General features: G+C 43.1%; 2 protein-coding genes across 11 annotated transcripts in view; one reads left to right on the top strand and one right to left on the bottom strand.

Moving 5' to 3' along the window:
• Positions 1-1785: 1785 nt before the first annotated feature.
• Positions 1786-26612, top strand: FAM161A (FAM161 centrosomal protein A). Of its 3 annotated transcripts, XM_073339392.2 has the most exons (7): positions 1786-1942; positions 9436-9683; positions 12152-13339; positions 13738-13905; positions 15574-15673; positions 18143-18297; positions 19530-26612. In XM_073339392.2, the coding sequence occupies exons 1-7, from the start codon at positions 1814-1816 to the stop codon at positions 19813-19815; spliced, it is 2274 nt and encodes a 757-aa protein (XP_073195493.1). In that variant the 5' UTR covers positions 1786-1813; the 3' UTR covers positions 19816-26612. The 3 variants fall into 3 exon arrangements, with proteins under 3 accessions (XP_073195493.1, XP_073195494.1, XP_073195495.1); XM_073339393.2 differs by lacking the exon at positions 13738-13905; XM_073339394.2 differs by lacking the exons at positions 13738-13905; positions 15574-15673; positions 18143-18297.
• LOC140909632 (uncharacterized) overlaps positions 13646-27073 on the bottom strand; it is a 110814-nt gene continuing 97386 nt past the window's right edge. For 2 of the 8 annotated variants that reach the window (XM_073339406.1, XM_073339407.1), the window contains one exon: positions 23164-23615. In XM_073339406.1, coding sequence (XP_073195507.1) covers positions 23573-23615 — 43 coding nt within the window. In that variant the 3' untranslated portion in view covers positions 23164-23572. Of the gene's footprint in view, positions 13763-23163; positions 24411-27073 lie in introns of those variants that run through there. The other 6 variants (XM_073339403.1, XM_073339405.1, XM_073339416.1 and 3 more) reach the window with 6 other exon arrangements.

The raw sequence follows: 27073 nt of genomic DNA, 5'->3' as shown, positions 1-27073 counted from the left end.
CGTTCCCCTCTATTCGACATTGGTGAGGCCTCATCTGGAGTACTGTGTCCAGTTTTGGGCCCCACACTACAAGAAGGATGTGGATAAATTGGAGAGACTCCAGCGAAGGGCAACAAAAATGATTAGGGGTCTAGAACACATGACTTATGAGGAGAGGCTGAGGGAGCTGGGATTGTTTAGCCTGCAGAAGAGAAGAATGAGGGGGGATTTGATAGCTGCTTTCAACTACCTGAAAGGGGTTCCAAAGAGGATGGCTCTAGACTGTTCTCAATGGTAGCAGATGACAGAACGAGGAGTAATGGTCTCAAGTTGCAGTGGGGGAGGTTTAGATTGGATATTAGGAAAAACTTTTTCACTAAGAGGGTGGTGAAACACTGGAATGCGTTACCTAGGGAGGTGGTAGAATCTCCTTCCTTAGAGGTTTTTAAGGTCAGGCTTGACAAAGCCCTGGCTGGGATGATTTAACTGGGAATTGGTCCTGCTTTGAGCAGGGGGTTGGACTAGATGACCTTCTGGGGTCCCTTCCAACCCTGATACTCTATGATTCCATGGCTTGTTTGGAATAAGTTTTTTTAAAAAGCCAAAACTAATTGGATTCAAAAAAAGAATTAGATAAGTTCATGGAGGATAGGTCCATCAATGGCTATTAGCCAAGATGGTCAGAGATGCAACACCATGCTCTGAGTAGCCCTGAGCCTCTGACTGCCCGATGCTGGGACTGGATGACAGGAGATGGATCATTTGATGACTGCCCTGTTCTGTTCATTGCCTTTGAAGCATCTGGCAGTGGCCACTGTTGGAAGACAGGATACCGGGCTAGATGAACCATTGGTCTGACCCAGTATGGCCATTCTTATGTAAGAGTTAAAATAATTTAAAATGTACTATTTTTTGTGTACTTTATTTATTTTGCACAACCTCCTATGGCCTCGCCTGGACCCTTCTATCATCCCCACCTTGTGAGAATCAGAACCTGCTCTAATCCACTCCCTGTACAATGCAGGGTTTTTCCATTCACTGTATTTCTCCATGGCCTTGTACAACTTTAAATAACGGGTGTGAGTCACCTATTATTTTGTTAGGATGACTATTTTGACAGTAACAGGTTGACATCACTCCTTTTATTTAATGGTCAGTTATCTATGGTTCCAAAAATATTACATGTAGACACACCTGAGCTTGGGAATCGGGTTCTAAGCAGAAAGATGTGCTCCTTGGAGTGAAAGGTTTGAAAGTTTCCACAAGTAGGTACGACTAGGCCTCTTAAGACAAACATGTGGCCCATGGGCCAGGTGCACTCTGCCTGATGGGTTTGCAGCCTGCATGACGTGCAGATTTCGCAGAATCTAAGCTTTCATTAAAGCAGGTTTTCGCACTTACGGCAAAGAGCGTTTGCCCCCTCGGCTGTGGGGCCAGCCCATAGCCCTACCGCCCTGAATGCTAGCACGTGGGTGGGAGACCACCCGACAGCCTTCCTGGGAGCAGCCTGGGCATGGGGGAGCAGCGGTTACTAGGCATGCCCAACTCGCAGAGGGGAGAGGACTCGACAGCCGCCCCCGGCAACACCAGGGCAGGTCAGGCGCCTCCGCGGCTCCCCCTCCGCCGGCTCTAGGGGTCTGGGGGGGCTTCCCGCCGTGCCCCGCAGGCGCTCTGGGGAGGGGGAGGAGTTGCAGTTTAAGCCTCCCGAGCCACGGCCCGGGCAGGTTTGTCCCAATGGAGGCGCCGTAGCGTCCCCGGCAACCGGTGTGGCTGGTAACTAAGGCCGGCGCCGGGGGAAGGAGACCGCGCCTGCGCCTGCGCCTGCCGTGAGGCCATGGACGCGGCGCACCGGGCTGCGCTCCTCGCCGCCTCCTGCCTCAGGACCCCCGTGAACCCGCGCACCAGGGCGCCGCTGGCTCTGTACGAGCGGGAGAGGCGCCCGCCGACCGCCGCGGAGCAGCAGGTAGTGGGGTGCTCGGCTGTGTGCTGGGAGCCCGCGGGGCCCCTCTCCGCCCGAGGGCCGGCTCGGCAGCGCTGGGAGATCCCGCTCGCCTCGTGTGCGGGGTCTGCCTGGGCTGGCGGGCTCCCGGCCGCAGGGGGCTCTCGCATGACAAGGGCCCCGAGTGACTGCGCCCCTGGGCGAGGCGCGCCAGGGCAGAGGTCCGCTGTAGGATGGGTTCTGTACAGCGCCGAGCACATCACTAGGGCTCAGTAGCTAACCTAGGGGTTCAAAGCTGCACAGCCTGTCTGTGAGCATCTGGCCACTACTAACACTAACTACTAACGTGTATCTTCGTGTATCTGTTGTGTAAGGGAGGCGATGCATTAGAAAATGAGGAAGTGCTGGCATTCAGACCTAGCAGTTACTAACCTTTTCATGGCTCTGATGCTGTGCTTTATGGTGTTCCATCAACTCCCGTGGAGGCATGCAGGCCTGCTAGGAAGATCAGAATTTAGTGTAGAGATGGCTGCTCTTTGTCATAGAATTTAAGGCCATAAAGGGTCACCAGATCATCTGATCACCAGTGTATCACAGGCCACCAATGCCACCCTGTATGCTAAACCCCACAACCAAAATTAGGCTAAGGTATTTCAGCTTTCAGGCAAGGCAGAGAATAGGAGGAACCAAGGTGCATCAGTGCCTGAGGCCTCTGGAATGGCAGGAAATTGATTGAGAGCTGTACACAGATGAACCTGTCAGGAAACTTGCATCCCAAACTGCAGAGGAAGGTGAAAATTCCCCAAGGTCCTTGCCAATCTGATCACTTGACCCCCAATATGTTGCTATAACATTCTCTCATGGTAACTAATAATACTAAGGAACAAAACACTGGAGGGGAAAGGATTTACTTTTAAAATAGGGCAAGATGATCTTCTGAAGATTAGCCTCTGGATTAATAGTGTATTTTTAATGCTGTCTTCAAGTGAGGTTTTAAAACCAAGATTAATGTAAGTTTTGTCTCTTAGGAAAATGCTTTAAACCTATCTGGTATGAGAAATAATTTCTTCTATATAATGACAGCTACATTCCCAATCTACTTTTTTAAAACAAAATGCTATGAGAACTGTAAGAGATGATAAGGAGATTATTGATGAGAAGAAGAAAGGAAGGATTCCTCTTGTAAGAAATGGATTTTAAAGATGGGCAGGAAGTGAGATATGGTTCTAAGTTTAGGGAAAGGATGTAGAAAGGTGTGAAGGCAAGAACGGAGGGAAAGCTAAAGGAAGCAAGAGGGGATGTGAAGTTTAGCATATTGAGAGGTAGAAATAGAAGTAGATGAGAGTAAGATTATGTAGCATCATGAGAGTCAGAACAAAGATCTTGAATGTGATGCACTAACACACTAGACACTAATGGAAGGGGTTTGACATGGAGTAAAAAGGAGAAAAATTACTAAGGATGAGTACAAAAGAATAGTACGAATAGGTAGGCACAAAATCAGAAAGGCTAAGGCACAAAATGAGGTACACCTAGCCATTGACATAAAAGAGGTTCTATAAATATGTTAGGACCAAGAGAAAGACAATGGAAAGCATAGGTTTGCAACTTAGGGGGGAAAGAGAGCTCGTAATGGATGATATCAAGAAGGCTGAGATGTTTAATGCCTATTTTGCTTCAGTCTTCACTAAAAAGGCTTAATGAACCAAGTATATAACACAATTTATTAATATTAACAAGGGGAAAGGAACACAAGCAAAAATAGGGAAAGAACAGGTTAAAGAATATTTGGATAAGTTAAATGTATTCAAGTCAGCATGGCCTGATTAAATTCATCTTAGGGTACTTAAGGAACTAGCTGAAGCAGACTCGAAAAACGTTAATGATTATCTTTGAGAACTCATGGAGGACAGGTGAGTCCCAGATCTTTTTAAAAGGGGAACAAGGAGGAATTATAGTCAGCCTAACTTTGATACCTGGAAAGATACTGGTACAAATTATTAAACAATTAATTTGTCAGCATCTAGAGGATAACTGGGTAATCAATAATAGCATGGATAAACATGGATTTGTCAAGCAAATCATGCCAAACCAACCTAATTTTTTCCTTTGACAGGGTTACTGGAAGGGGGGAAGCTGTAAATGTGACATCTTGATTTTAGTAAGGGTTTTGATACTGTCCAACATGATATTCTTACAGGCAGATTAGGGAAATATGTTTAAATTACTATAAGGGTGAGTGTATAACTGGTTGAAAGACCATGCTCAAAGAGTAGTTATCAGTGGTTCGCTGTCAAACTGGGAGAGTGTATCTAGGGGTGTGTCCTGTATTGTTCAATATTTTCATTAATGACTTGCCTAATGGAATGGAGTGTATGTTTATAAAATCTGAGAATGACACCAAACTGGGAGGGCTTGCAAGCACTTTGGAGGACAGGATTAGAATTCAAAATGATCTTGATAATTAGAGATGTAGTGTGAAAGCAACATCATAAAGTTCAATGAAGACAAGTGCAAAGTACTACACTTAGGAAGGAAAAATCAAATGCACAAATACGTAATGGGGCGTAACTGGCAAGGCAGTAGTAGTGCTGAAAAGGATCTGGGGATATAGTGGATCACAAATTGAATACGAGTCAACAATGTGATACAGTTGCAAAGAAGGCTACTATCATTCTCAGGTGTGTTAACAGGAATGTCATATGTAAGACCCAGGAGAATAGATCATTGTCCTGCTCTTCTTAGCACTGGTGAGGCCTCATCTGGAGTATTGTGTCCAGTTCTGGGTGCCACCCTTAGGAAAGATGTGGATAAATTGGAGCGAGTCTAGGGGAGAGCCACAAAAATGACAAAATGTTTAGAAAACCTGACCTGTCAGGAAAGATTAAAAACCACCAGGCAAGAAGACTGAGAGGGGACCTGATAAATCTTCAGATATGTTAATGGCTGTTATAAAGAGGACTGTGTTCAATTGTTTTCCATGCTGTAAGTGGGACAAGAATTAAAGGGCTTAATCTGCAGCAAGGGAGATTAAGGTTAGATATTAAGAAAAACTTTTAACTACAAGGATAGTTAGGCCCTGGAATATGCTTCCACGGGAGATTGTAGAGCCCTTGTCATTGGAGGTTTTATGAATAGGTTGGACAAACTCTTGTGAGGGATGGTCTAGGTTGACTTGGTTCTGCCTCAGCGCAGGGGACTGGACCACACGGCCTCTTGAGGACCTCTTCCAGCCCTGCATTTCTATGCTTCTGTGACTGATGAACTGAGTGACTTCAGCTGAAACGTTCTGGATAGATTAAAAGAGGAAGAACGCAAGTTCCTAAGTAGAGAAGAATGCAGAAGAGGACGGAAAATGGGAAATAAATTCAAGGACACAAGATAGAAAGGAATTGACAAGAGTTGACCATGGGGGAGGAGAAAAGCTTTAGAAAGAAGGAAGAGAATCAACTTAGTGGAGGATGTTGGTGTAGTCCAACCCCTCAAATTTTTTCCTAGTGGCATTAGGCATTACAAGAGCAAGTGTGGAAATAGTACATGCAGATAGACAGCCAAGTTTGAGAATGAGAGAGATGACGACTATGGTGAAAGAAGATCAAAGGAATCAAGAATAGAGGAGATAATGGAACTGCAGGGAGTGTGAAGGAGGAAGACGGTAGAGGGCCAAGAGTAGCAGAGAAATCAGACAAGTTTCCTGAAGATCAGAGAAAGCATGAAAGATAAAACAAGGAGGAGTCTGAATATATGGTATTGGAGTGGTCAGAAACAGGGAATTCGGACAGAGATTTCTAGGACAAGTTGCTAGGAAGTCGGACGAGTTGTTGTTGTTGATTTATGGGAGGCATTAAGAGAGCACAGCTAAGCTGTTTCCAGGGTGAAAGCAATTTCTCTGTTCACTCAATGAAAAATATTTTGTCCTTTTTTGTATTGATGCAAATTATGAAATCTTAGAATTTGCATTTGGTGGTTTCTTCTTAAGAAATCATTATAGCTCACTCTTCTGGTCAAGCAGTGTATTGTGCCTGTGACTCTCCCTAACAGCACACGTTCACTGAATCACAAAAAAAGGCAACCATGTGAACTATTGAGAGGGGAAAAATGAAGTGAAAATAAAAAAAATTAAAAGACCTAGTTCAGCAGGGAACCTTGGACAAACATTTTGTGCCACTCACAGTCCTCCTTCCTGCCCTCCCCGCCCCCCCCTCCCCCAAATGCCTCAGCTGTTTCCATAGCAGGCAGCTTAGCAAACCTTGTCTACTGTGTCCAGCTGTCTTGAACAAACAAAACACCTCAGTGGTAGGCCCATCAAGTGGCAGCCTTGTACCCGAAGCTCCAAAAGATGCTTTATTGAGGCAGCAGTGTTATACAATGGTTCATTCATCACTGATTGATTAAAATCAGGCAAGCCAAATACCAAAAATCACCCAGAGTTCCCTTGCAAAAGGATAGATTCATGCAGAGTTAATTTTAATAGCCAAGTTGTGTGCATTGCCATAGTGGCTGATTAACTTGTCCTTTATATTTACAATAAATACAGACTTTGAAGCAAGTGTTTCTAAAAATCTGTTATTGACAGCATAGTAAGCACACAATGTGGTATCTCCTAACTTAGAATAACAGTTGCCAGATGGCAGTACTGCATCACTTGTGCCCACACAAATCTCTTAATGAGCTTTTTTTTAACATAGAAGTATCTGAAGAGAGGATTTAGGAGTTGATGTGCAACTCAGTGGAAAAGAATTTAGTATCTTTCCATGGATCCAAAGCTGAGATCACCATCATTTGTATACACAAGGTCAATAGAAACAAAGATACCAGCAAGTAGTAGAATATTATGCAGTATTTATGCTTGGTCTTTCATAGGCAATCTCTATCTGGACACTTTACAGCTTTATTTCCTTGTGACTGTATAATTAGTCTATGTCAAGTCATCTGGACTGTATGAAACTTGAAATAGGATCTTGGGATGAAAACTTAACTAAAAATATAGTCAAACAAGAATTTTCAGATAGAATTTAAGATTCTATTAAAAAAAAAACAACCCACCCAAACTTGTGGATAGAACTCTAAAGTGCTTTTACAAAGCAGAGTAAATATGATTCCCATTTCATAGATGAAGAAACAAATGAGTCCTGTAACTTAAAAATGGATCATTGAAAATAATTGCAGAAAACATTTTTAAAATATATACACTATGCTGTTTTTACTATACATCTTTTTCCAACTTCCTACAACCTTAAAAGTGTTATGAATAATGTGCTTATCTGGACCTAAGTAGTTGTTGGTAAAAGAACATGTAAACTGATAGTCTAGTGTAGGCCCCACCATTCCAAAATTTGATCTCCATAATAAGTTGTTAAAATGGGGGTTTAAATCTTTTCATGTCAGATGGCTACTTACTTTCTATTACCACAAGCATTTTGAAAATAAGGCTCCTCATGCATTGTTTAGTCTTTTTGCATTTATTTTTATATCAGAGAAATTCTTGTTTAAAACAAACAAAAAAAAACAACCCCTTTTGTGTTTATACAGTAGTATCCAATAGGTGAGAAAATTAAGTGTAATTTTGACTTTTCTGAAATATATACACACAGAGTATAGAGTTTGACTGCTGTTGACTTCACTGGGCCTGGAATTTGCCTTACAAAGTATACTTTATTATTCTGCAAGTAGACTATTACAAGTACAGCAGCCTTGGCAATGATGCCATATGGTGGGTGGCATCAAAATATGTACATTTTTACCTTTTCCCTGATCAATGCCACTTAACAGATAGCTAATATTAATACAGTATTTTCAGTACTATCTGCCAACAGCGATTGTAAAGACTTTAATGGTGACTACAGTTCTTCCAGGCTTCTTCATTTTATGTTAGGCCTGCTTTTGCCCATCTGTCTGAAACACGCCTGTGTATGCTAACTAGAGAAATGGTGCTGGCATCTTTATCTCAGAACTATGTTCCATCACATTTTCTGACTAGAAAAGAGCCAGAATTGTTTCCTTGGCTAGTGCAGACAAGATTTAACCATGTAACATCCTGTTTTAATAAAATGTGATATAGATTAAGGTTCAAAATATTTTCAAGGGGGAGGAATGATGAGGAAGCTATACAAAAACTACTGACAGTGCATAACTGTCTCAGGACAACACTTCACAGTGCTCACCATATGATTCTGGAGATGTAGTGATAAGAGGCTATTTAGGCACAAAAGTTTGGAGCTGTTCCTCACTTTCGGGGAAGGAATGTATGTCTGAGTAATGCAGCACCTGTTATCTAAGCAAAGTGCTTGCAGGTTGTGAGGTTGCGCTCCGTATGATTTTATGAAAATATGCTAATGTATATTCTAGTTACATTATATTCACATTCTTCATGCAAAAGGTCTCTTATAAGGTATCATTACAAAGCTTATAATCTACCGAGTGTGGTCATCCTATTTGTATAAATGTATCATTCTTGTATCTGAAACTAGAAATATGGAAATATAATTCTGAGGTCCTATTGTAATTATGCAAAGTGTGGGCCATTAATGGTGGTTTGGAATCTTGATGGCTCCCATCAACTAGGACAATTGACTATAGATGGCTCTGTTTACTTGCAAGCCTTCCTGTGAGTCAGGCCAGGAAGAATGAAGGCTTGGGGTCTCACAGGACATGTGACCATGTCACCTGGCACTGGAATCCATCTTCAACCTGATGCTTTTCCATTTAGAAGGAGGGATGGGGACCCAGAGACACAAAAGATTCCTGTCTTGTGCCAAAGCTATATAAGGGGGTGGAACAGAACAAAGGAGGTTCCAGTCATGAGAAATCCCCTAGTTACCACTTGAGCTGAAGCTAATAAGAACTGTACCAGGGGAAAGGATTGGGCCCAGACTAGGAAGGAGTCCAGTCTGTGAAAGAAGTTTATTGGAACATCTCTGAGGGTTTTATCTGTAATCAGTTTCTTAATGTATTAGGCTTAGACTTGCGTGTTTTGTTTTATTTTGCTTGGTAACTTACTTTGTTCTGTCTGTTGTTACTTGGAACTACTTAAATCCTACTTCTTATACTTAATTAAATCACTTTTGTTTATTAATTGATCCAGAGGAAGTAATTAATACACGGGGAGCAAACAGCTGTGACTATCTCTCTATCCGTGTTATAGAGGGCGGACAATTTAAGAGTTTACCCTGTATAAGCTTTATACAGAGTAAAATGGATTTATTTGGGGTTTGGATCCCACTGGGAACTGGGTGTCTGGGTGCTAGAGACAGGGGAGCACTTCTTAAGCTGTTTTCAGTTAAGTCTGCAGCTTTGGGGCATGTGGTTCAGACCCTGGGTGTGTGGTGGAGCAGACTGGCGTGTCTGGCTCGATAAGGCAGGGTTCTGAAGGCCCAAACTGGCAGAGCAAACGGGCTCAGAGGTAGTCTCAGCACATCAGGTGACAGTCCCAAGGGGGTTTCAGTGATTGAATCCATCACACTGGTCACTAACTCTTATGGTTAGAAGGAAAATAATACAATTCCTTTATTTTTTAGGATGATTTTGACTTGGACTGTTATGCTGAGAGACAGCAAAGCCCCACTGTAAGTGGGGATTGTGAGGACTGGATAGACTTTCCCAAAATGTGCCACTCAAACCAGGAATACTACTTGAAGCTGGAAGAGCTGAAGAATGCCCACCTGGAGACGATGGCAAAACTGGAAAACATGTATCGGAATAAGCTGCATTTGAAAGGAGTACAGCCCCTGGACAATAAGGATGCTGCTCCTAATTTGTGTTATAGGTAAGTTTAATAATTATCTCCGCTTCTGTATTGCTTTTCATCTGTGTCATAGAGTACACAGCCAGAAGGGACTACCAGCTCATTTAGTCTGATCTCCTGTATATGCCAGGCCACTAATACCACCCAGACACCTTCACACTACGAGCAACAACCAGAATTAGACCAAAGTATTACAATCCTCAGGAGATTAAAGTATTGTGAGCGACAGGCAAAGAACAGGAGGGACCAAGGTGCACCAGTGCCCCAGGTCCCTGTAATGGCAGGGATCTGATGAAGTGAGACACACACCCAGATGATCTCAATGCACGTTGCAAATATTAATGAACACTGCACTCTTTTGAAGCAGGGAAGTATTACTATGCTCATTCCACACGTGGATTCTGAGGCACAGAAAATCTAATGACCTAATTTTCAAAGGTGCTGAATACCCTTAGCTTCCATTGAATTTACATCTGAAAATCAAGATATAAGCGACTCTCTGAAGGCCACACAGTAAGAATGGCAGATCATCATTTGTCCAAAGATCTAAAACACTTTGCAAGTATTAAGTAAGCCTCACAACTTCCTTTGGAAGGGTAGACATTATCCCTATCCTACAGATGAGGAACTGAGGTTAAAGTGACTTGTCTAAGGGCACACAGTGAATACTGACTCCCATTCCTCTGTCTAGCCATCATGTTTCTCTCACGAAACAAGAACCAAATCCTATCAAATATTATTCTTGCCTTTCAAGCGATATCCCTTCTCTATTTGCAAGCACAACCATATATTATATTAATCTTGAATATTTAAACCACATGCAGACTCTGGATGGAGGACTTGTTTGTTTTACAGCAGTGGTACCCAAATTTTTCAGGGTAATGACCTTCCTAACCCTGCCCAGCCCCACATCCCACTCCCCGGCTGGGAGCGGAACTGTGACTCCTGGGGCGATGGTGGGAAGGGTCGTGGACAGGGCTGGGGGTGGGCCTGTGGCCGGGACCGGAAATAGAACCACAGCTGGGCTGCAGTGGGAGCCAGCTGTAGGGCCCACAGCTAGGTGCCGAGGCTGGGGATGGGGCCAGGCGTGGGGACGGAGGCCAAGGCTGGGGATGGCCCCAGAGCAGAGTTGGGGGCGGGGCTGGGTGGCACTCACTCCCCACCCTTCATGGGGGCTGGCCCGGGCCCACCAGGCCCCCCTGAACGTTCTCCCCCTTCCCCCCTTAGGGGGTCGTGCCCCACAGTTTGGGGACCTCTGTTTTACAGTAAGGTTCTTTGCTATTAACAATGCTATTTACAGCATCTCTTCTATAATACATTTCGGAATGAAATATTGTCTGTGACCCGATAAACAACGGAAAAGAAACTTGCTACATTGCTAAAACAGTTCAATATAGACTTCTAGTGCTTGGTTAAAACACTCTTCTCTAGAACCATGTCTTTTGCCCCAGCAAAAAGTGACTAAAATGGATACCCCTTATTTGGGCTTCTTGTAGAGTAGTTGAACCCTAAACCTTGTCATAAAATTATTTTCTGGTTATTGTACATCACTCCTAAATATCTTAATGGGCCTAGTTCTAAGCTATTTTCAATATATAGTAAAAGCTGTGTTATCCAGCACTTTACCAACCAGAAACCTCTGTAAACCAGCATTTCTGATCTTCATTGAAAGTCCAGTTTATAGTCCGGTTAGGAAGCCTGCCAGCCCCGTGCTACCTGGCTTCATGTGGCTCCCGGAAGCGGCAACATGTTCCTGCTGCTCCTAGGGGGAGGAATGGCCACGGGAACTCCATGTGCTGCCCCCGCCCCAAGCGTTGGCTCTGCAGCTCCCACTGGCTGGGAACCGTGGAGGCAGCACACAGAGCTGCCTAGCTGCGCCTCCGCCTAGGAGCCGCAGGGAAATGTCACCGCTCGTGGGGAGCTGCTCAAGGTGAGTGCTGCCCCTCCACACCCCAACCCCCGGCCATGAGTCCCCTTCCGCACCCAAACTCTCTCCCAGAACCTGCGCCCTGCACCCCCTCCTGTGCCCCAGCCCTGAGCCCCCTCCTGCATCCAAACTCTCTCCCTCTTAGTTAATTGGAATTTTTGACTTACCGGCACCCCCCATTCCCCCAACGTGCCAGATAACAAAGCTTTTACTGTATTTGAACTACCAGTCCCAGCCAGAGATGATGCATCTGGTGGTGGTTGTTGATCTTAAAATGGAATTTTTTTTTTAAATGCTTATTGTAGTAGTGTCTTAATGCCTCAACTAGGTCGGGCACCTCTTGTGCTCGGTGCTGTACACACACAGAGTAAATATGAGTTTCTGCCTATCCCATGCTGCCCAACCGCCACACTCTTGCAAAAAGTGGAGTAATGCTGCTTTACCATCTTTGGTAAAGTGCCTTGCGATTTACAGATGGGGAAAAAGAGTGGAATGATTTATTGCTGGCTTTCGTCTCAAGATTAAACTTGTTACACCCAAAACTTCTTTTTTCCTTTTTTAGATCAATATGGGATAAGAGCTCATTTCAGCCTCTGAATTTGCATAAATCTTTTTCTGAGCCTGACTTAAATAATCTGTCTTATTCAAGTTTATGTGATGGGTCTGATGCAGAATTAGAGTTGGAAGAAGAAAATGGTAGTGCAACTCGGTCACTGACATTTGCTAAGGAGCAGATCGAGAAAATGTGGGATGGGTTTTCTGTGGAGGACTATGTCTATCACACTAAACATAGTTTACCAAATTCACCAACATTCAAAATGATGGGGAAGAAGCAGAAAGAGTGGTCACCAAAGGTCACTGTGCCTAAGCCTTTCCAGATGACTATTCGAGAAGCTAAGAAAAAACAACAGAATGTCAAATCAAAGTCACAGATAGAAATGGAAAATAATTTACTGAAGAAACAACTAGAGGAAGAAGCAGAGTGTCAAAAGAAATTCAGAGCCAATCCAGTGCCTGCTTCTGTCTTCCTTCCACTCTATCATGAAATAATGGAAAGAAATGAAGAACGCAGGAAGTTTGTGAAAGAGAGAAGCAAAGATATTCTTTTGGCCACTCAGAGACCATTTCAGTTTATCAAGAGGGAGGAGCAAAGGAAAGAAATTAGGAAAATGCAATTAAAAGACCTTTCATTGCCTGAAAAGAAAACAAAATTATTCCAAGCAAAACCTGTCCCTAAATCTGTTTACAGTCCAGCCATTAATGATAAGTTAAAAGAAGAAGAGCTCTATAGAGAAATTAGGATCCAAATGAGAGCTGAAGAGTTGCTACATAATTCATCTCTTCCCAACAGCAGATTGGCTCGTAGAACTATATATAAACAGAGGAAACAAAAGTGCAATCAACAGAAAGAACTGGAGCATAAACCAAGGATCAAATCTAGGGTTCCAGACTTTGAAACACTACACCAAAAATTCCAAAATAGGCTTCTGAAACAGAAACATGTGAAACACATCACAGTTTGTGAACCCTTCAATCTTCGTACTCCACGTATCCCATCCAACAAAGGGAAGATTCTGCAGGACATTCAAGCAGATGAAGAAAAATTAAAAGAAACACGCTGGCCATACGCCTCTCCAAGATGCAAACCTCGAATGAGGTGTTCAAGTGCAAATTCATCTCCCTTGGGACGTGAGGAATCTAAATCTCCAAGAATCACAGAGTCTACGAAAAGACGAATACAAGCTATAAGGTGAATAGCTCAGTAGTATGTTACATATAGTACAAGTTACTTTATAAATCCTTGACTGTTAGTTTATGCCACTGTTAGTTTATGCCACCAAATATTTAATTCCATATTTTTTTCATTACTGCTACAGTGGTTATTTTCGTCTTTTGATGATGTTTTCTAGCTGCTGTAATACACTTTCTTTTCCCCCACAGACATTTGAGGAAAAGGACTATAACAGCCTATTGGTTCCCAATACATACCTGAAGCCCCCACTTCTCAAATGAAACATAAATATTCCATTGTCTTGTCCCACCCTTGTTTCCTCCCTGCTCTTCTCTGTTGAATTACCTTTCACAGATCCTTCCTTATGTTCTCTCCAGAATAAAATTAATTCAGTCTTAGTTTATTTTTCCACTCAGGAAATCACTTGAGGAAAAGAGAAAGCTGGAAGAAGAGCAAAAAAGGATCAGAGCAAAGCAGAAACAAAGAGTGAAAAAACTGCAAACACTTATAACAACTCGGGCTGAGGCCAATGACCCACATCAGAGCCTAGCTCAGATGTCTAAATCCAAATTAAAAATAATCAGGTATTCTGCTACATCCCCAAAATCCTGAACCTCTAGATGCAAGTTGTATGTTTAACATACAATCCAGTAACAGTATAAACCATGTTAATGTAACTATTCATGTATGTCATAAATTAGACATTGTCAAAAATTCTGGGTAGAAAAGGGTATGAACAAATACAATATTTTGATCAATCAGGAATTGAGAACTGGTGTCCATTTTGATGAATTCAGGTTTATATGCTGTTCCTTAAATTATTATACCACAAATAACAAGGCAGGCTTGTTTTTAAACCTGCATATAATCTGAAGAGGGAAATAGGAGTTCTCACTAATAAACACTATTAAATTAACATCTAGCTAGTACAGTTCCAGCTTTAACTCCACTCTTACAACTTTCAAATTGCCAAGGAAAAATACAACCATGTTTTCTCTTAAATTTTAAAAAATAAACTTCATATTTATGTTTTTATTTTAGGTGTCTTCTGCTTCCTGATTGCTGAGCAAATATCTTTTTTTTACTCTGATTTGGGAGTCAAATCTAATGAGAGCAGGAAGTGGGGCAGAGCTATTACATGACTCTGGGCAGCAACAAGGCCAGAGACCTTTTTCTAATGGACTGTGAATCAGAGTACTGCTGTGGGGGAGGGTCCTTATGAAAGGTGCTATAACTTAGCAGTTAGACTAGGACAGGACTGGGACTCAGGGGAGGTGGATTCTAGTCCAAAGCTGCTTCGTGACCTTGGGCATGTGACTTTTAATTCTAGGTTTTGGTTTCCCCTTCTGTAAAATGCTGAACAGTTTTTTCTTGCAGAGTAAATGAATGAATATTCATTAATATTTGCAGTGTACTTTGAGATTGTTTCACATATTTAGTCATCTATCCTAAGTATTTATTATTATTATTAATTATTACTATTACATGGAGGAGATGATAGCAGCATTAACAGGTGGTTGTTTATACAGTTCTGTAGATATGCAGGATGCTTTAAAAATGACACAGGAACTCTAAAGATGTCTGCTCTGCAACTAAAAATGGAAGGCACCTGGACTTTTTCTGTTTTTGAAAGATAAATTAAAATGTTAAGCCCAAAACAAAAAAGAAAGATGTGGAACTCTCATTAGTTGAAACATTTGAGAAGAGATATTAACACTTCTTAAAGTACCAATCTTCCATGGTATATTCTAACTTCACCAGCTCTTCCAAAAGCCTCCAGTTTCTTAACTTTTTGTAGAAAAACAATTATATGGAATGGCTATCAAGATGAGAATGCAGCAATTAAAGGAAGTTCAATATAAATTGAAAATCCTAAAATGTATAAAGTGCGCACAAGTTAGAGCCCTGAAGTTATGCATTTAAACTCATTTGTAAGGACATCTACCTGTTTTTTCCAAATGGATTACATCAAAAAACATAAAATTTTCTTTAATTTTCCCACTGTCAAAGGTACGTTGTTGCTGTGGTAAAAGAACTTGAGGCAGTTAACCTAGTGCATAACCAATATAAAATACATAAATTTTGACTTTAAAAACAACTGCACAATGTTCTGTTTGTCACAAGCAATGTAATTTGCAGTTACTCTAGGAAGTTGCATCTTGTAGCATAGCCTGGTCTTTCTGCTACCAGTTCTATAAATAATAACTAAAGACAATCAATTTAATTTCTGTGTCATGCTATATTTATAATAGGAAACATGAGAAGCAGAGAATGCAAGAGTATCTGCAGGAGCGGGAAGAAATGGAAGAAAGAGTAAACCAGAGGCCATTGCTTTTGGAAAGAGCCACTCAGGTTGTCTTCCTACCTTGCTCTCACTCCTCAATTAAACTCATCTCCGAATATTGCCTAAGTCAATACAAGTGTCAGTGTTGAATAGTTTTTAGAGGGTATCTGAAAACTTTTGTAGGCAAGCATGTCAATTCCCCTCTGACTATAAAACTCTGCCTGGTACCTGTCCCTATGCAAATAAAATTATATTACCATGTATTCCGGCCCAGCACTCGCTGCTGCCTGCCTGTTTAGAGGGGTGTGAGCCATCTTCCAAACATGCATTTTTTTCCTCCGTTCTGGCTTGTGTGTGAGGTGAAGAAGGGATACTGTGTAATAAAACCGTAATTATGACTTAATTATTTTCCCCATAAACACACAACATGCCGTGCACTTACCCTGCACATGAATGCTGAATATTTGGTAATGTGACTGAGGTTGTAATTAAGGTTTTGCATTATTAATGTGATGTATATAATTTCCTTATCTTGGAGGCAGAAGGATGTTCTCTGTGGCAGTGCAGACTTTGTTACTGTCAGTGAAAATGGGCTGTGTGGCCATTAGGTCACAGTTAAGATGTACCTTGTAAATAGGCATTTCCTTCTTTTAAGGGTTTGTGTCTCGGCAAGATGTCTCACTACCAATACTTTGTTTAAAAGGAAAAAGTGTTTACCCCTGGACTGGAGTTGAGAGGTGTGTGTCTGTGGAGTGAAAGCTCTTTGTGTGTCTTTGAACATTGTGATGCATTGTGAGGCAAGTAAGTTGAGGTTGATGTGGAGGTGTATCTGAGCTTAACTGTCTTCCTGGATTTTTAATGATCACGTTTATAGGAAATGCACATGAACAACTTTATCTCTAAGTTGATTAAGGGGTTGTTGATTAAGGGTCCTCTCCCAGAACTAATTCATGTCTAAATGAGGTCTATTTACTGCTTAGTAGCTTTCCTGTGCCATGAACAACTTAGGAAACAGACCTGACCGTCATTAGAACAGATAAGTGTATTACCCTGGAGGCATCACAGTAAGAGCTAGCCAACAGTACTGATCAGATGTTTCATAAGGTTTGTTTGAAGGGAAACTACTACTGTTAAAACTAGTAATACAAATATGCAGCAATTAAATGATCGATTGTGACTTAAAATAATCTCTGGAGGCATGAAGAAGCAACGACTGTGGGGGCTTTTTCTGCTTGTATGAACTAAAGCTTATCTTCCTCACTCCTATCTCACCATACAAATAAAATCCATCCTAATAGATTATAGTCCAGCCTAAATGGCATGAGATTTGACTTACTTATATGTACCACACTCAAGCCTCTGTTGTCCCAAATGGAATTGTCATTGGCTAGTGGGGTTGCTCTGTCCTTTGAGGAGTGTATGAGTAATACTGCCAAACAAGGTCAGAATATAATGGTGCTGATAATTTAATCCTGTTTGTAATGTTAGCCCATAACCCTGGAGTACATTACAGAATATTCTCTATGTATCCTTGGCACTGAGGAGCAAACCTTACATCTCTGCCCCCTTTATGATGGTATGAAAAACTCCAAATACAGCAGAAACAGCATGCTTCTGCTGCAAACAGGGTTAGGCAGAAGAGGCTTCTCCCGGGAGGATTCTGCACTATTTCTCCCTGCTATGGAGCAGAGCTCTGTGTTATAACACAGGAGAAAGTCGTATGTGAGCATGTTGAGGGTGTGGGTCCATGCACAGCACACTTCAACAGGGTCACAAACCCACAGAGAGTGCAACAGGTGATATCTCTCAGTCAGGCCTGTCTGGGCCATTGCCTGGGACTATCTATGAATGTGGGTTTGCATCCCACCCAACCTCTGTGCCCTTCCCCTGGGCAAAGCCCTCTTACACAGGCTTTACTTGCAGGTCTGTGTACTTTTCAATAGCATTCTAAAAGAAATTCTGCCATTTCATATTCACACTGAGTATCACGCTGAATTTGATGGGATTCCGATGGCATAGGGCAATGTTCTCAACCAGGGGTATGCGAACCACTGGGGGTACTCAGAGATCTTCCAGGGGGTACATCACCTCATCTAGATATTTGCCTAGTTTTACAACAGGCTACATAAAAAGCACTAGTGAAGTCAGTACAAACTAAAATTTCATACAGACAATGACTTATTTATACTGCTCTATATACTTAGTATACACTGAAATTAAGTACAATATTTATATTCAAATTAATTTATTTTGTAATTATATGGTAAAAATGAGAAAGTAAACAATATTACAGTAATAGTGTACTGTGACACTTGTATTTTACATCTGATTTTGAAAGCAAGTAGTTCTTAAGTGTAGTTTTAAGTGAGGTGAAACTTGGAGTACACAAGACAAATCAGACTCCTGAAAGGCGTACAGTAATCTGGAAAGGTTGAGAGCCACTGGCATAAGGTACTATGCAACCTAATTTAGGGTATTAGAATCTGGCCCTTAATAATACATTAATGTTTAGAATGCTGTAATTTTTTTTTTAATAGAAAAATGCCAGAATAGCAGCAGAAAAGCATTACTCTGATATACTGAGAGAACTGGGGATTTGTGAGGACTTCCTTTCAAAAAAAAGTCAAACTGCTAAATTGCTGGACCACTCCAATGCTAAAGGCTTTGGAAGCTGCACTGAAGACAGAGAAAGGTAATAGTTACCAGTGGTTTGTTGTGTCAGTTACACACCTAGTGATAGCAAGTTAAGTTGTTTTTTAGTTTTAGAAGACAAAATTAGTTGTATTTTGGAGGTAACTATTTGGCTGCATATAGTTCTCATTTTAATAGTGTCAGTGTTTCTATAAAAAGTTTAATTCACAAAAGACAATGAAAATTATATGCTCACACAGTAAATTTGTAATCCAATATCCTCTTAAATATTTTAACAGGGGGTATATAACTTAATGCACATTTTTAAAAAAATACATTACTTTTTCTCCCTAAGTTTTATTTCTGAACTTTTACCAGAAATCCGGGCAGGTTGCTAGGGAGAGATTTTTTTTTGTGTGTGTGTATAGAATGTTGTTGGGGTGTTTTTTATAAAAATAAATATTTTTAAAATGTTTGTTCATTAAATACTTGGATAAAATATATTTGTATGCCAACCCTGCATAGCTGTTGCTGGAATTTGGGGGCCTGTGCAAGGCAGCCAGGTCTATAGTGTGTCCTACATTGCCACTACCGAGATCCAGGGACCGTTGCTTCCTGCAGAATGGGGACACAGGCAGCATGGGGGGGCTACTGCAGCTGCTCTGCAGTGTAGAGAGAGGAGGCCTTCTTCCCCATAGTTAGAGCCCCTGAAATTCTTATTTTCTATAATTTTTTGTTTTATTTTTCAAGAGTTTCATGTAGTTTCTTTTTATCCACACCGGGGGGACAGGGAGGGAAGGGGTGGAAATCCCGGGGGGCTGGGTTCTGCCTCCAGGAAGGGAACAGCAGAATGTGAGCCCACCCACATTCTCCCCCACAGGCTCCTGTCCTGTGAAGCTGGGCCCAGCACCCCCTCCAGGCATTACAACCTGGTGCACAAGGTCGCAGCACTGCTCAGGTTTGGCCTGGCTGCCTCTTTGTCAGGAGGTGTGGCCAAATTTGTGAGAGTGGTGCTGCAACCCCGGGTACAGGTTGCAACTTCCAGAGCAGGCAGCTGGGCTTAACCTCATGGGACAGGAGCTGCTGCTGCAGAGTGAGTTTGCTTTTATTCCATGGTGTCTTGCATTTGTGAAAAACAGGGGGCTCTACCCATAGTAAATACCTGCCCCCCACCCACATAGAGATTGACTCTTATTGGCAGGATTTGGGCCGGAGTACTCGAGAGTTTTATTCCTCTAAAACCAATTTTTAAAAATCCCCAAGATCAATAAATGCAAATCTTCATTTTTTTAGTCTTAATGAAGATAAAGTTCAAGAAGGAGAATCCTGTGATGGGGAGAAGGTAAATTCGCAATCTGACCAATCTTGTGGGGAGGCGGAAGAGGAGAAGGCAAGCTCTCAGTCTGACCAATCCCATGAGGAAGAGGAGAAGGCAAGCTCTCAGTCTGACCAATCCTGTGAGGAAGAGAAGGAGGAGGCAAGCTCACAGTCTGATCATGATGATGAGGATGTTGTGGAATGTGAGGATAAATATGAAGATGGTTTAGAAGAAAAACCTAGTAAGGCTGAAGCTAACTGAAAGGAAGGAAGACAGACTTACTTCTCTTATTGCCTTGGTGCTCAACACACATTTCATTGCTGGCAATGGGTATATGCTAAAGAAAAACCTGACTCTTGGTGCTACAGGCATTTTGAACTGCATACATGTAGGTCTTGTGTGAATTTCCATTTGTTAGCATAATATAACTTCTAATGCTGAATTTGCTTTTTTTCCAGTAAGAAAAAATTATCATTACTCATTTCCATTAGCAGTTACACTTGTTAATGTATGCTTTATCCTAAACTTTCATTGCATGAACACATTTCTGTGTTCAGAAATACTAGCCACGGTTTAAAACTCACTTCTTTCATTCCTTTTGGCTAATACGTAGGCTTTTACATTTCCAGCTCTTTGCCTTCATGCTGACAAAACAGGGTGGGAATGAGTCATCAGGAAGGAGAAACAGTGGTGTTACTCCATAAGCAAAGATTTTAGAGCAGCATTACCTCTCATTTCAGCACTTCTAGGATCTGCTCAGTTTTAACTAGCCCTGAATATATTCTCCCATTATGGCAGTGGAAATTTGGGTGTAACTCCCATTAAGAATGATGATGGGAGTTTCTTGTGTAAATCCTCTGGCCATCATTGGCGGAGTGGTAGCCAGGGACATCAAAATACCAACTTACTATGCAGCTGGACTATCCTTGCGACTGCTTAATGAATGCTCATTTTAATATAATTTATTAATAGCACCCCACATACTAGGGCTCTTGGGACACTGAACAGGATAACAAAACCATCACTAATATACAATAAACACATATGTCTATAGGACTTTGTAATGCTAAAAGAGGGGAGGGGGAATGAATTTGTAGCATGAACTTCAGAAGCAGAATTTGTATTTTTGTTATACTGTGGATTATGTATTAGAACAAATGTCTAATCAAAGCTCCAAAATTGTGTTCTCTGTATAATATCTTTAATTGCTTTTGTTTTAAGAACCATTCCAAGATCACATGAAATAATTCATTATAATGTAATAATGAACATTAATTTTAATCTGCAAGATAGTTTCTTTATTGACATAGTTAACAGATACTGTAAATCAAGAAATTATTATGTGTTAAAAATACAACACTTGCAACTGTGTTTAAAATTTTTTTTGAGTGAGTAGAAAAAAAGGGGTTTAGTAAACTTAAGTAGTCCTTCTCCCTGTATTTGCTACTCAGCCCATCAGCTTTCCTCTTAGACTACTCCTGAAATAAGAACCCAAGTGAAGACATAAATGCTTCATATGGAGAGCACCTTCTGGTTCCCTCTCCTATTCTGTGCCTGGCTTTCCTACTGTTCTCAATCATTGCCAATGTAGGGACGGAAAAGAGAAATATATCTGCATAATAAGCAGCTGCTGAAGAGCTTCAAATAATAGTTTGCAAGCTAAATAAAGGATGATGCAAAATATCTTCACAGCATCTACACCCAAAACATCTTGGGTAACCAGCAAATATTAGTAAGTTGCATTTTTGTCTGAATACTGAATGTACAGTGGTTTCACACACTTTTGTAATCAAGTAGTAGGGTTTTATTTTCCTTTTTTCTGACAGGTTTTGCAATACTGTTAGATTATTTCTTATTTGGTTAGATCTGCATCAGGAGACTCACTAAAATTTGAATTCAGATGAAGTATATATAATTGTCATGTTTCTAACAACTCTGAAATTTTAGCACAAACGTGTAAAATTTTGAAAAGGTTAACTTTAATACTTCGATTTTTTTGAATAAAATATTCCTTTGGTGAAGTGTAGAAGTGTAAATATAGTAATATAAAATAAGCGTATGTTAATACCGGACAATGAAGTTGCAGACGGTTTAAAATCTCTAATTAGGCTGAAAAATGTTACACTACAAACTCAAACTGATTTGTTTGGGTTTTAAATTCACTTGTTCATCCTTCCACGATCAGAACAAGATTTTTCAGCTTCAGTTCTTTCTTTGCTAATATTGGAGGCAGTAGTGAAGGTAGATTTTGCTGATGCACATTGTTAATGCAGAGTTGTTTGCACATCACGAGCTGGGATATTTGTGTTGCTGTATACTTAGTATGGAATGCTGATGGACTTTTACAATGTGGTGCTACTCAGAAAGTGACTGTAAAATGGCACTTTCTTCTTCGAATGCTTCCATTCCATGCTAGGTGTGTGCATGTCACGGGCACTGGTGCCTGAGATTTTTTTTCCCTCAGCAGTATCCACTGGGCCAGCTCTAGCACTCCCTGGAGTCGTGTTGGGCCACTCATCCTTGCACAACCCAGTGATGGCACCACCAACTCTGCCTAGAGTGCCTAATCCAGTTCATTATCCACCACCAACTCCTGCAAGCAGCCGTGAGGCCAGACACTTTCTGGTTCCTTTGACCCCGGAGGCTTTCCAAGCAGCGAAGGACACACCGTCTCCTACAGTCCCGCCAACTCTGCAAGGACCCCCATCAACCAAGGCGTCAAAAGATAGGAGAGAGAAAGGAGCATAGAGCTCCTTCCTGGCACCAGCCACCTAGGCACCTGCTAGGGGTAAGCCCTCCATGATCCTGACACAGTGATAATCAATCTGCTGCTGGTCCCCAAATCCCCAACACCACCTGGCAGCAGAAGCAGGTACTGCTACTCTTCGCAGTCCGAAGACTAATCTTTCTGTTGACCTAAAACCTACACTCCACCAGACTTTGATACTGATGCAGTGGCTGTACTGGAACCCTTGGGAGTTTCCCCTGGTACTGGGTCTGCCTTCCCACCACTCATACTCAGTGGCTTCAGAAAGACAGGCTACCGGCCCTTCCGACTCGGCACTGGACCCTGACTCTGGTACTGACCTCGCTGCTGACGTCCAGAAGCTGGCCCCAATGGATGTGGTAGAAGCAGAGGAAGAGGAGGGAGCTCCTCCTCCAGGGTAAGCCTCCTCCTCATCGATCCAGATGAGGGGTTGCAGGACCTAGTAGCCTGCTCCCTCAAGACTATTTCAGGGCCCACTGGGACCTCCTGAAAAGAGTTGCCGTGAAGCTGGGTCTGGAGGTTGAGGAGTTTAAGGAGTCAGCATACAACTTGATCGATATTCTGGCTGCAGCTGCTTTCTCCAGAGTGGCCTTCATCAACAAAGCAGTGATGGGACCCATCAAAATGCTGTGGCAGACTCCTCCTTCTCTGCCCCCCCACCTCAAAGACGACAGAGAAGAAATACTATGTACTGGCAAGTGGGTTCAGATACCTTTATTTGCCCCCTCCGCCCCCAGGGTCCTTGATAGTGTTGGCAGATAATGAACGGGACGGACAGGGGCAATCAAGTGCTACCCCCAAGAATAAAGATGCTAAGAGACTACACCTTTTCGGATGAAAGATTTATTTGACAGGCAATCTCCAGTTACATATCTCCAACCAGCAGGCTTTGTTGGGGAGGTACAATTTTAATCTATGGGACTCATTGTCCAAATTTAAGGTCTTCCTCCTGCAGGAGTTGAGGCAGAAATTCATAGCCATCCTGGAGGAGGGCAAGAGTGTGGCCAAAACCTCTCTACAGGCAGTTCTTGATGTGACTGACTCGGCAGCCAGGACTAGGGCATCTGCAATCACCATGAGGTTTTGTTCATGGCTCCAGTCCTCTGGCCTATCTCACGAAGTTCAGCAGTCCATCCAGGACCTCCCCTTTTGAAGGCTACTCCCTGTTTTCAGAGCAGACTGACTTGAAACTTCAATGACTCAAGGGCTGCCCTTCCTTCCTTTACACGTCACCAGCTTCCAGGAAGCACTTTAGGCCCCAGCAACCTTTTGTGGAGCCTTCCAGGCAGGAGCCCTACAAAAGAATTGGGAAGGGTTACAAATGATGCAAACCCCTCCCTTCCACCTAAGCCTCCCAATCGGGCTCTCACAAATACTCCTGTGGAGCCAAACAGGTCTTTTGAAGATGCACCCGAGGGCTTTACACCAGGCTCCAGTCCAGATTTGCTCCCTCCTTTGTTTTTCAGCCCAGCGTGGTCATATATAACGTCGGACCATTGGGTCCTGAGTATAGTAATAGTCCGATTACAGCTTTCAGTTTTCATCCATCACTCTCCCACCCCCATCCATCTTCAGGGACCGATCTCATGAGCAACTCGTTGCCCAGAAGGTGCAATCCCTCCTATATGTGGGGGCCGAAGAGGAAGTTCCCTGAGACTTAAGAGGGAAGGGTTTTACTCCAGGTATTTCCTAATGCCAAAGGGGGCCTATGGCCCATCCTGGACCTGCATCACCTCAACAGATATCTCAAGAAACTGAGGTTTTGCACTGTCTCCTTGGCCTCCATCATTCCCTCCCTGGATCCAGGAGACTGGTACGCCACCCTCGACTTAAAGGATGCTGATTTCCATGGTCATAGGAGATTCCTCAGATTTGTAGTGGGTCAACGCCACTGCCAATTCACTACTCTCCCCTTCAGCCTATTGGCAGCCACATGGGTCTTCACAAAGTATATGATGGTAGCAACCCTCCTCAGGCGCAGAGGCATGCAAGCTACCCGTACCTCAATGACTGGCTGACCAAAGGTTGGTCACAGGCTCATGTACAGCACAGTATCAGTACAATCTTGGCTACCTTCCAGGTGCTGGGCCTGCTGATAAACAAGAAAAAGTCAACTCTGGTCCCAGTTCAAAGAATAGAGTTCATCGGGGCAGTGCTTGACTCGACACAAGCCAGAGCACGCCTGCCGGATCTAATATCTGAGGTCACAGTCCACCCAATAAAGACTGCTCAGGTCTGCCCCAAACTATTGGGACACATGGCAGCATACAGTTTGCAAGGCTGTGCCTCAGGCCTTTCCAGATGTTGCTGGCATCAGTCTACTCCCTGAGCAGACTCCACTTAGACTCAACATGCATGGTCCCGCCTTCGGTCCTCGTTTCCCCAGGGGTTGGTGGAAAGACCTAGGATTGGTAATGCAGGGGGTACCTTTTGTTGCCCATCAACCGTCAGTAGCCTTAGTCTTGGCACGTGAGACCTACGGTGTGGAGCCCATCTCAACAATTTCAGGAAGAAGAACTTTCCCTACATATAAATGTCAGGGAACTCAGGGCAGTGCACTTAGCTTGCCAAATGTTCCTTCCCCAGATCTCAGGCAAATTGGTACATGTCCTAACAAAGAACACCGCATCCATTTTTTACATCAACAAGTAGAGAGGGGCCAGGAGGCCCTCTGGCTGTAGGACTTCTGTGTGAAACACGCCTTCACCTTGAGGCAACACATCTCCCAGAAGCCTGTAACATGCTGCCAGATCATCTCAATCTTTTCCTCTCACCACGAGTGGTCCCTTCACCTGGAGCTTACTGGATCCATCTTCCAGAGGTGGGGTTCTCCCCAGATGGACCTGTTCGCTACCAAGCAGAACAGGAAATGCCACCAGTTTTGTTCATTGAGAGAGAGCCTGGACTGTGTCTGCACAAACCGCTTTCCTGCTGCCATGGGCAGAAAAGCTCCTCTATGCCTTTCCCCCAATTCCTTGGTTCAAAAGGTCCTCCTAAAAATCAAGTGGGATAAGGTGACAGTTACTCTGGTAGTCCCAGTGTGGCCATGCAAACATTGGTTCAGCACTCTCCTGGAATGCTGTGGCACCTCTGCTTTTGCTTCCACTCCACCCAGACCTGATTTCTCAAGACCATGGCCAGCTGCTTCACCTGAGCCTCGCTGTCCTGCACCTGACTGAATGGATGCCACGTGGCTGAACCCTGAAGAACAGGCATGCTCGGAACAGGCTTGACAGGTATTGCTAGGTAGTAAAAAGCCTTCCATGAGGGCTACCTACTTGGCCAAGTGGAAACATTTCACTTGTTGGGCCTCTGAATGGGATCTCTCTCCATCTCTATCTTCTCTTCAGTCTATCTTGGACTATCTGCTCCACTTAAAGCAGCAAGGTCTGGCACACACATCTATAAAGTTCATTTAGTGCCCATATCAGCCTTTCACTCTCCAGTGAGTGGCAGAACAGCGTTCTCCCATGAGATGACAGTCCGATTTCTCAAGGAAAGACTGTATCCTCAGGTTCGCAAACCAAGCCCTGCATGGGACATAAACCTGATCCTGTTGAGGCTCATGCATCCCTCTTCGAGCCATTAGCATCTTGCTCCCTACAGCTTCTCTCTTGGAAGGTTGCCTTTCTGGTGGCAATCACCTCAGACAGCAGGGTCTCTAAGATCAAAGCCCTTATGTCAGAACCACCCTACACAGTGTTCTTCAAGGACAAGGTCCTACTGTGCCCCCATCCGGCCTTCCTACCAAAGATGGTGTTGCAATTCCACAGCGGCCTTCCTACCAAAGATGGTGTTGCAATTCCACAGCAACCAGGTCATTTTTCTACCTGTCTTCTTCCCAAAACCTCACAAGACTTCACAGGAATGTCAGCTTCATATGGTGAATATTAGGTGGGGGTCCTTGCCTTTTTATAGTGAGAGAACTAAGCCTTTCTGCAAGTCCATGCAACTCTTTGTAGCAGTAGCAGAAAAGATGAGAAGGCTACCCGTGTCAACCAAAAAAATTTCATCCTGGATAATCGTCTGTATCTGAGCTTGCTACGAGCAGGTGAACATTCTGCCTCCAGCCATCATGACTGCTCATTCCACAAGCGCCCATGCTTTGTCAGTAGTATTCCTCGCACAGGTACCAATCCAGGACGTAGAATCATAGAATCATAGAATATCAGGGTTGGAAGGGACCCCAGAAGGTCATCTAGTCCAACCCCCTGCTCAAAGCAGGACCAATTCCCAGTTAAATCATCCCAGCCAGGGCTTTGTCAAGCCTGACCTTAAAAACCTCTAAGGAAGGAGATTCTACCACCTCCCTAGGTAACGCATTCCAGTGTTTCACCACCCTCTTAGTGAAAAAGTTTTTCCTAATATCCAATCTAAACCTCCCCCACTGCAACTTGAGACCATTACTCCTCGTTCTGTCACCTGCTACCATTGAGAACAGTCTAGAGCCATCCTCTTTGGAACCCCCTTTCAGGTAGTTGAAAGCAGCTATCAAATCCCCCCTCATTCTTCTCTTCTGCAGGCTAAACAAGCCCAGCTCCCTCAGCCTCTCCTCATAACTCATGTGTTCCAGTCCCCTAATCATTTTTGTTGCCCTTCGCTGGACTCTCTCCAATTTATCCACATCCTTCTTGAAGTGTGGGGCCCAAAACTGGACACAGTACTCCAGATGAGGCCTCACCAATGTCGAATAGAGGGGAACGATCACATCCCTCGATCTGCTCGCTATGCCCCTTCTTATACATCCCAAAA

This window comes from Lepidochelys kempii, chromosome 3, assembly GCF_965140285.1.
Source record: "Lepidochelys kempii isolate rLepKem1 chromosome 3, rLepKem1.hap1, whole genome shotgun sequence".
Classification (NCBI taxonomy): domain Eukaryota; kingdom Metazoa; phylum Chordata; order Testudines; family Cheloniidae; genus Lepidochelys; species Lepidochelys kempii.
This window is presented reverse-complemented; position numbering and strand designations above follow the sequence as displayed.

Coding starts and splice junctions, on each gene's coding strand:
- FAM161A (XM_073339392.2), top strand. CDS start 1,814: ATGGACGCGGCGCACCGGGCTGCGCTCCTCGCCGCCTCCTGCCTCAGG. Junction 1,943..9,435: donor CGACCGCCGCGGAGCAGCAG/GTAGTGGGGTGC, acceptor TTTATTTTTTAG/GATGATTTTGACTTGGACTG. Junction 13,340..13,737: donor AGACGAATACAAGCTATAAG/GTGAATAGCTCA, acceptor TTTTCCACTCAG/GAAATCACTTGAGGAAAAGA.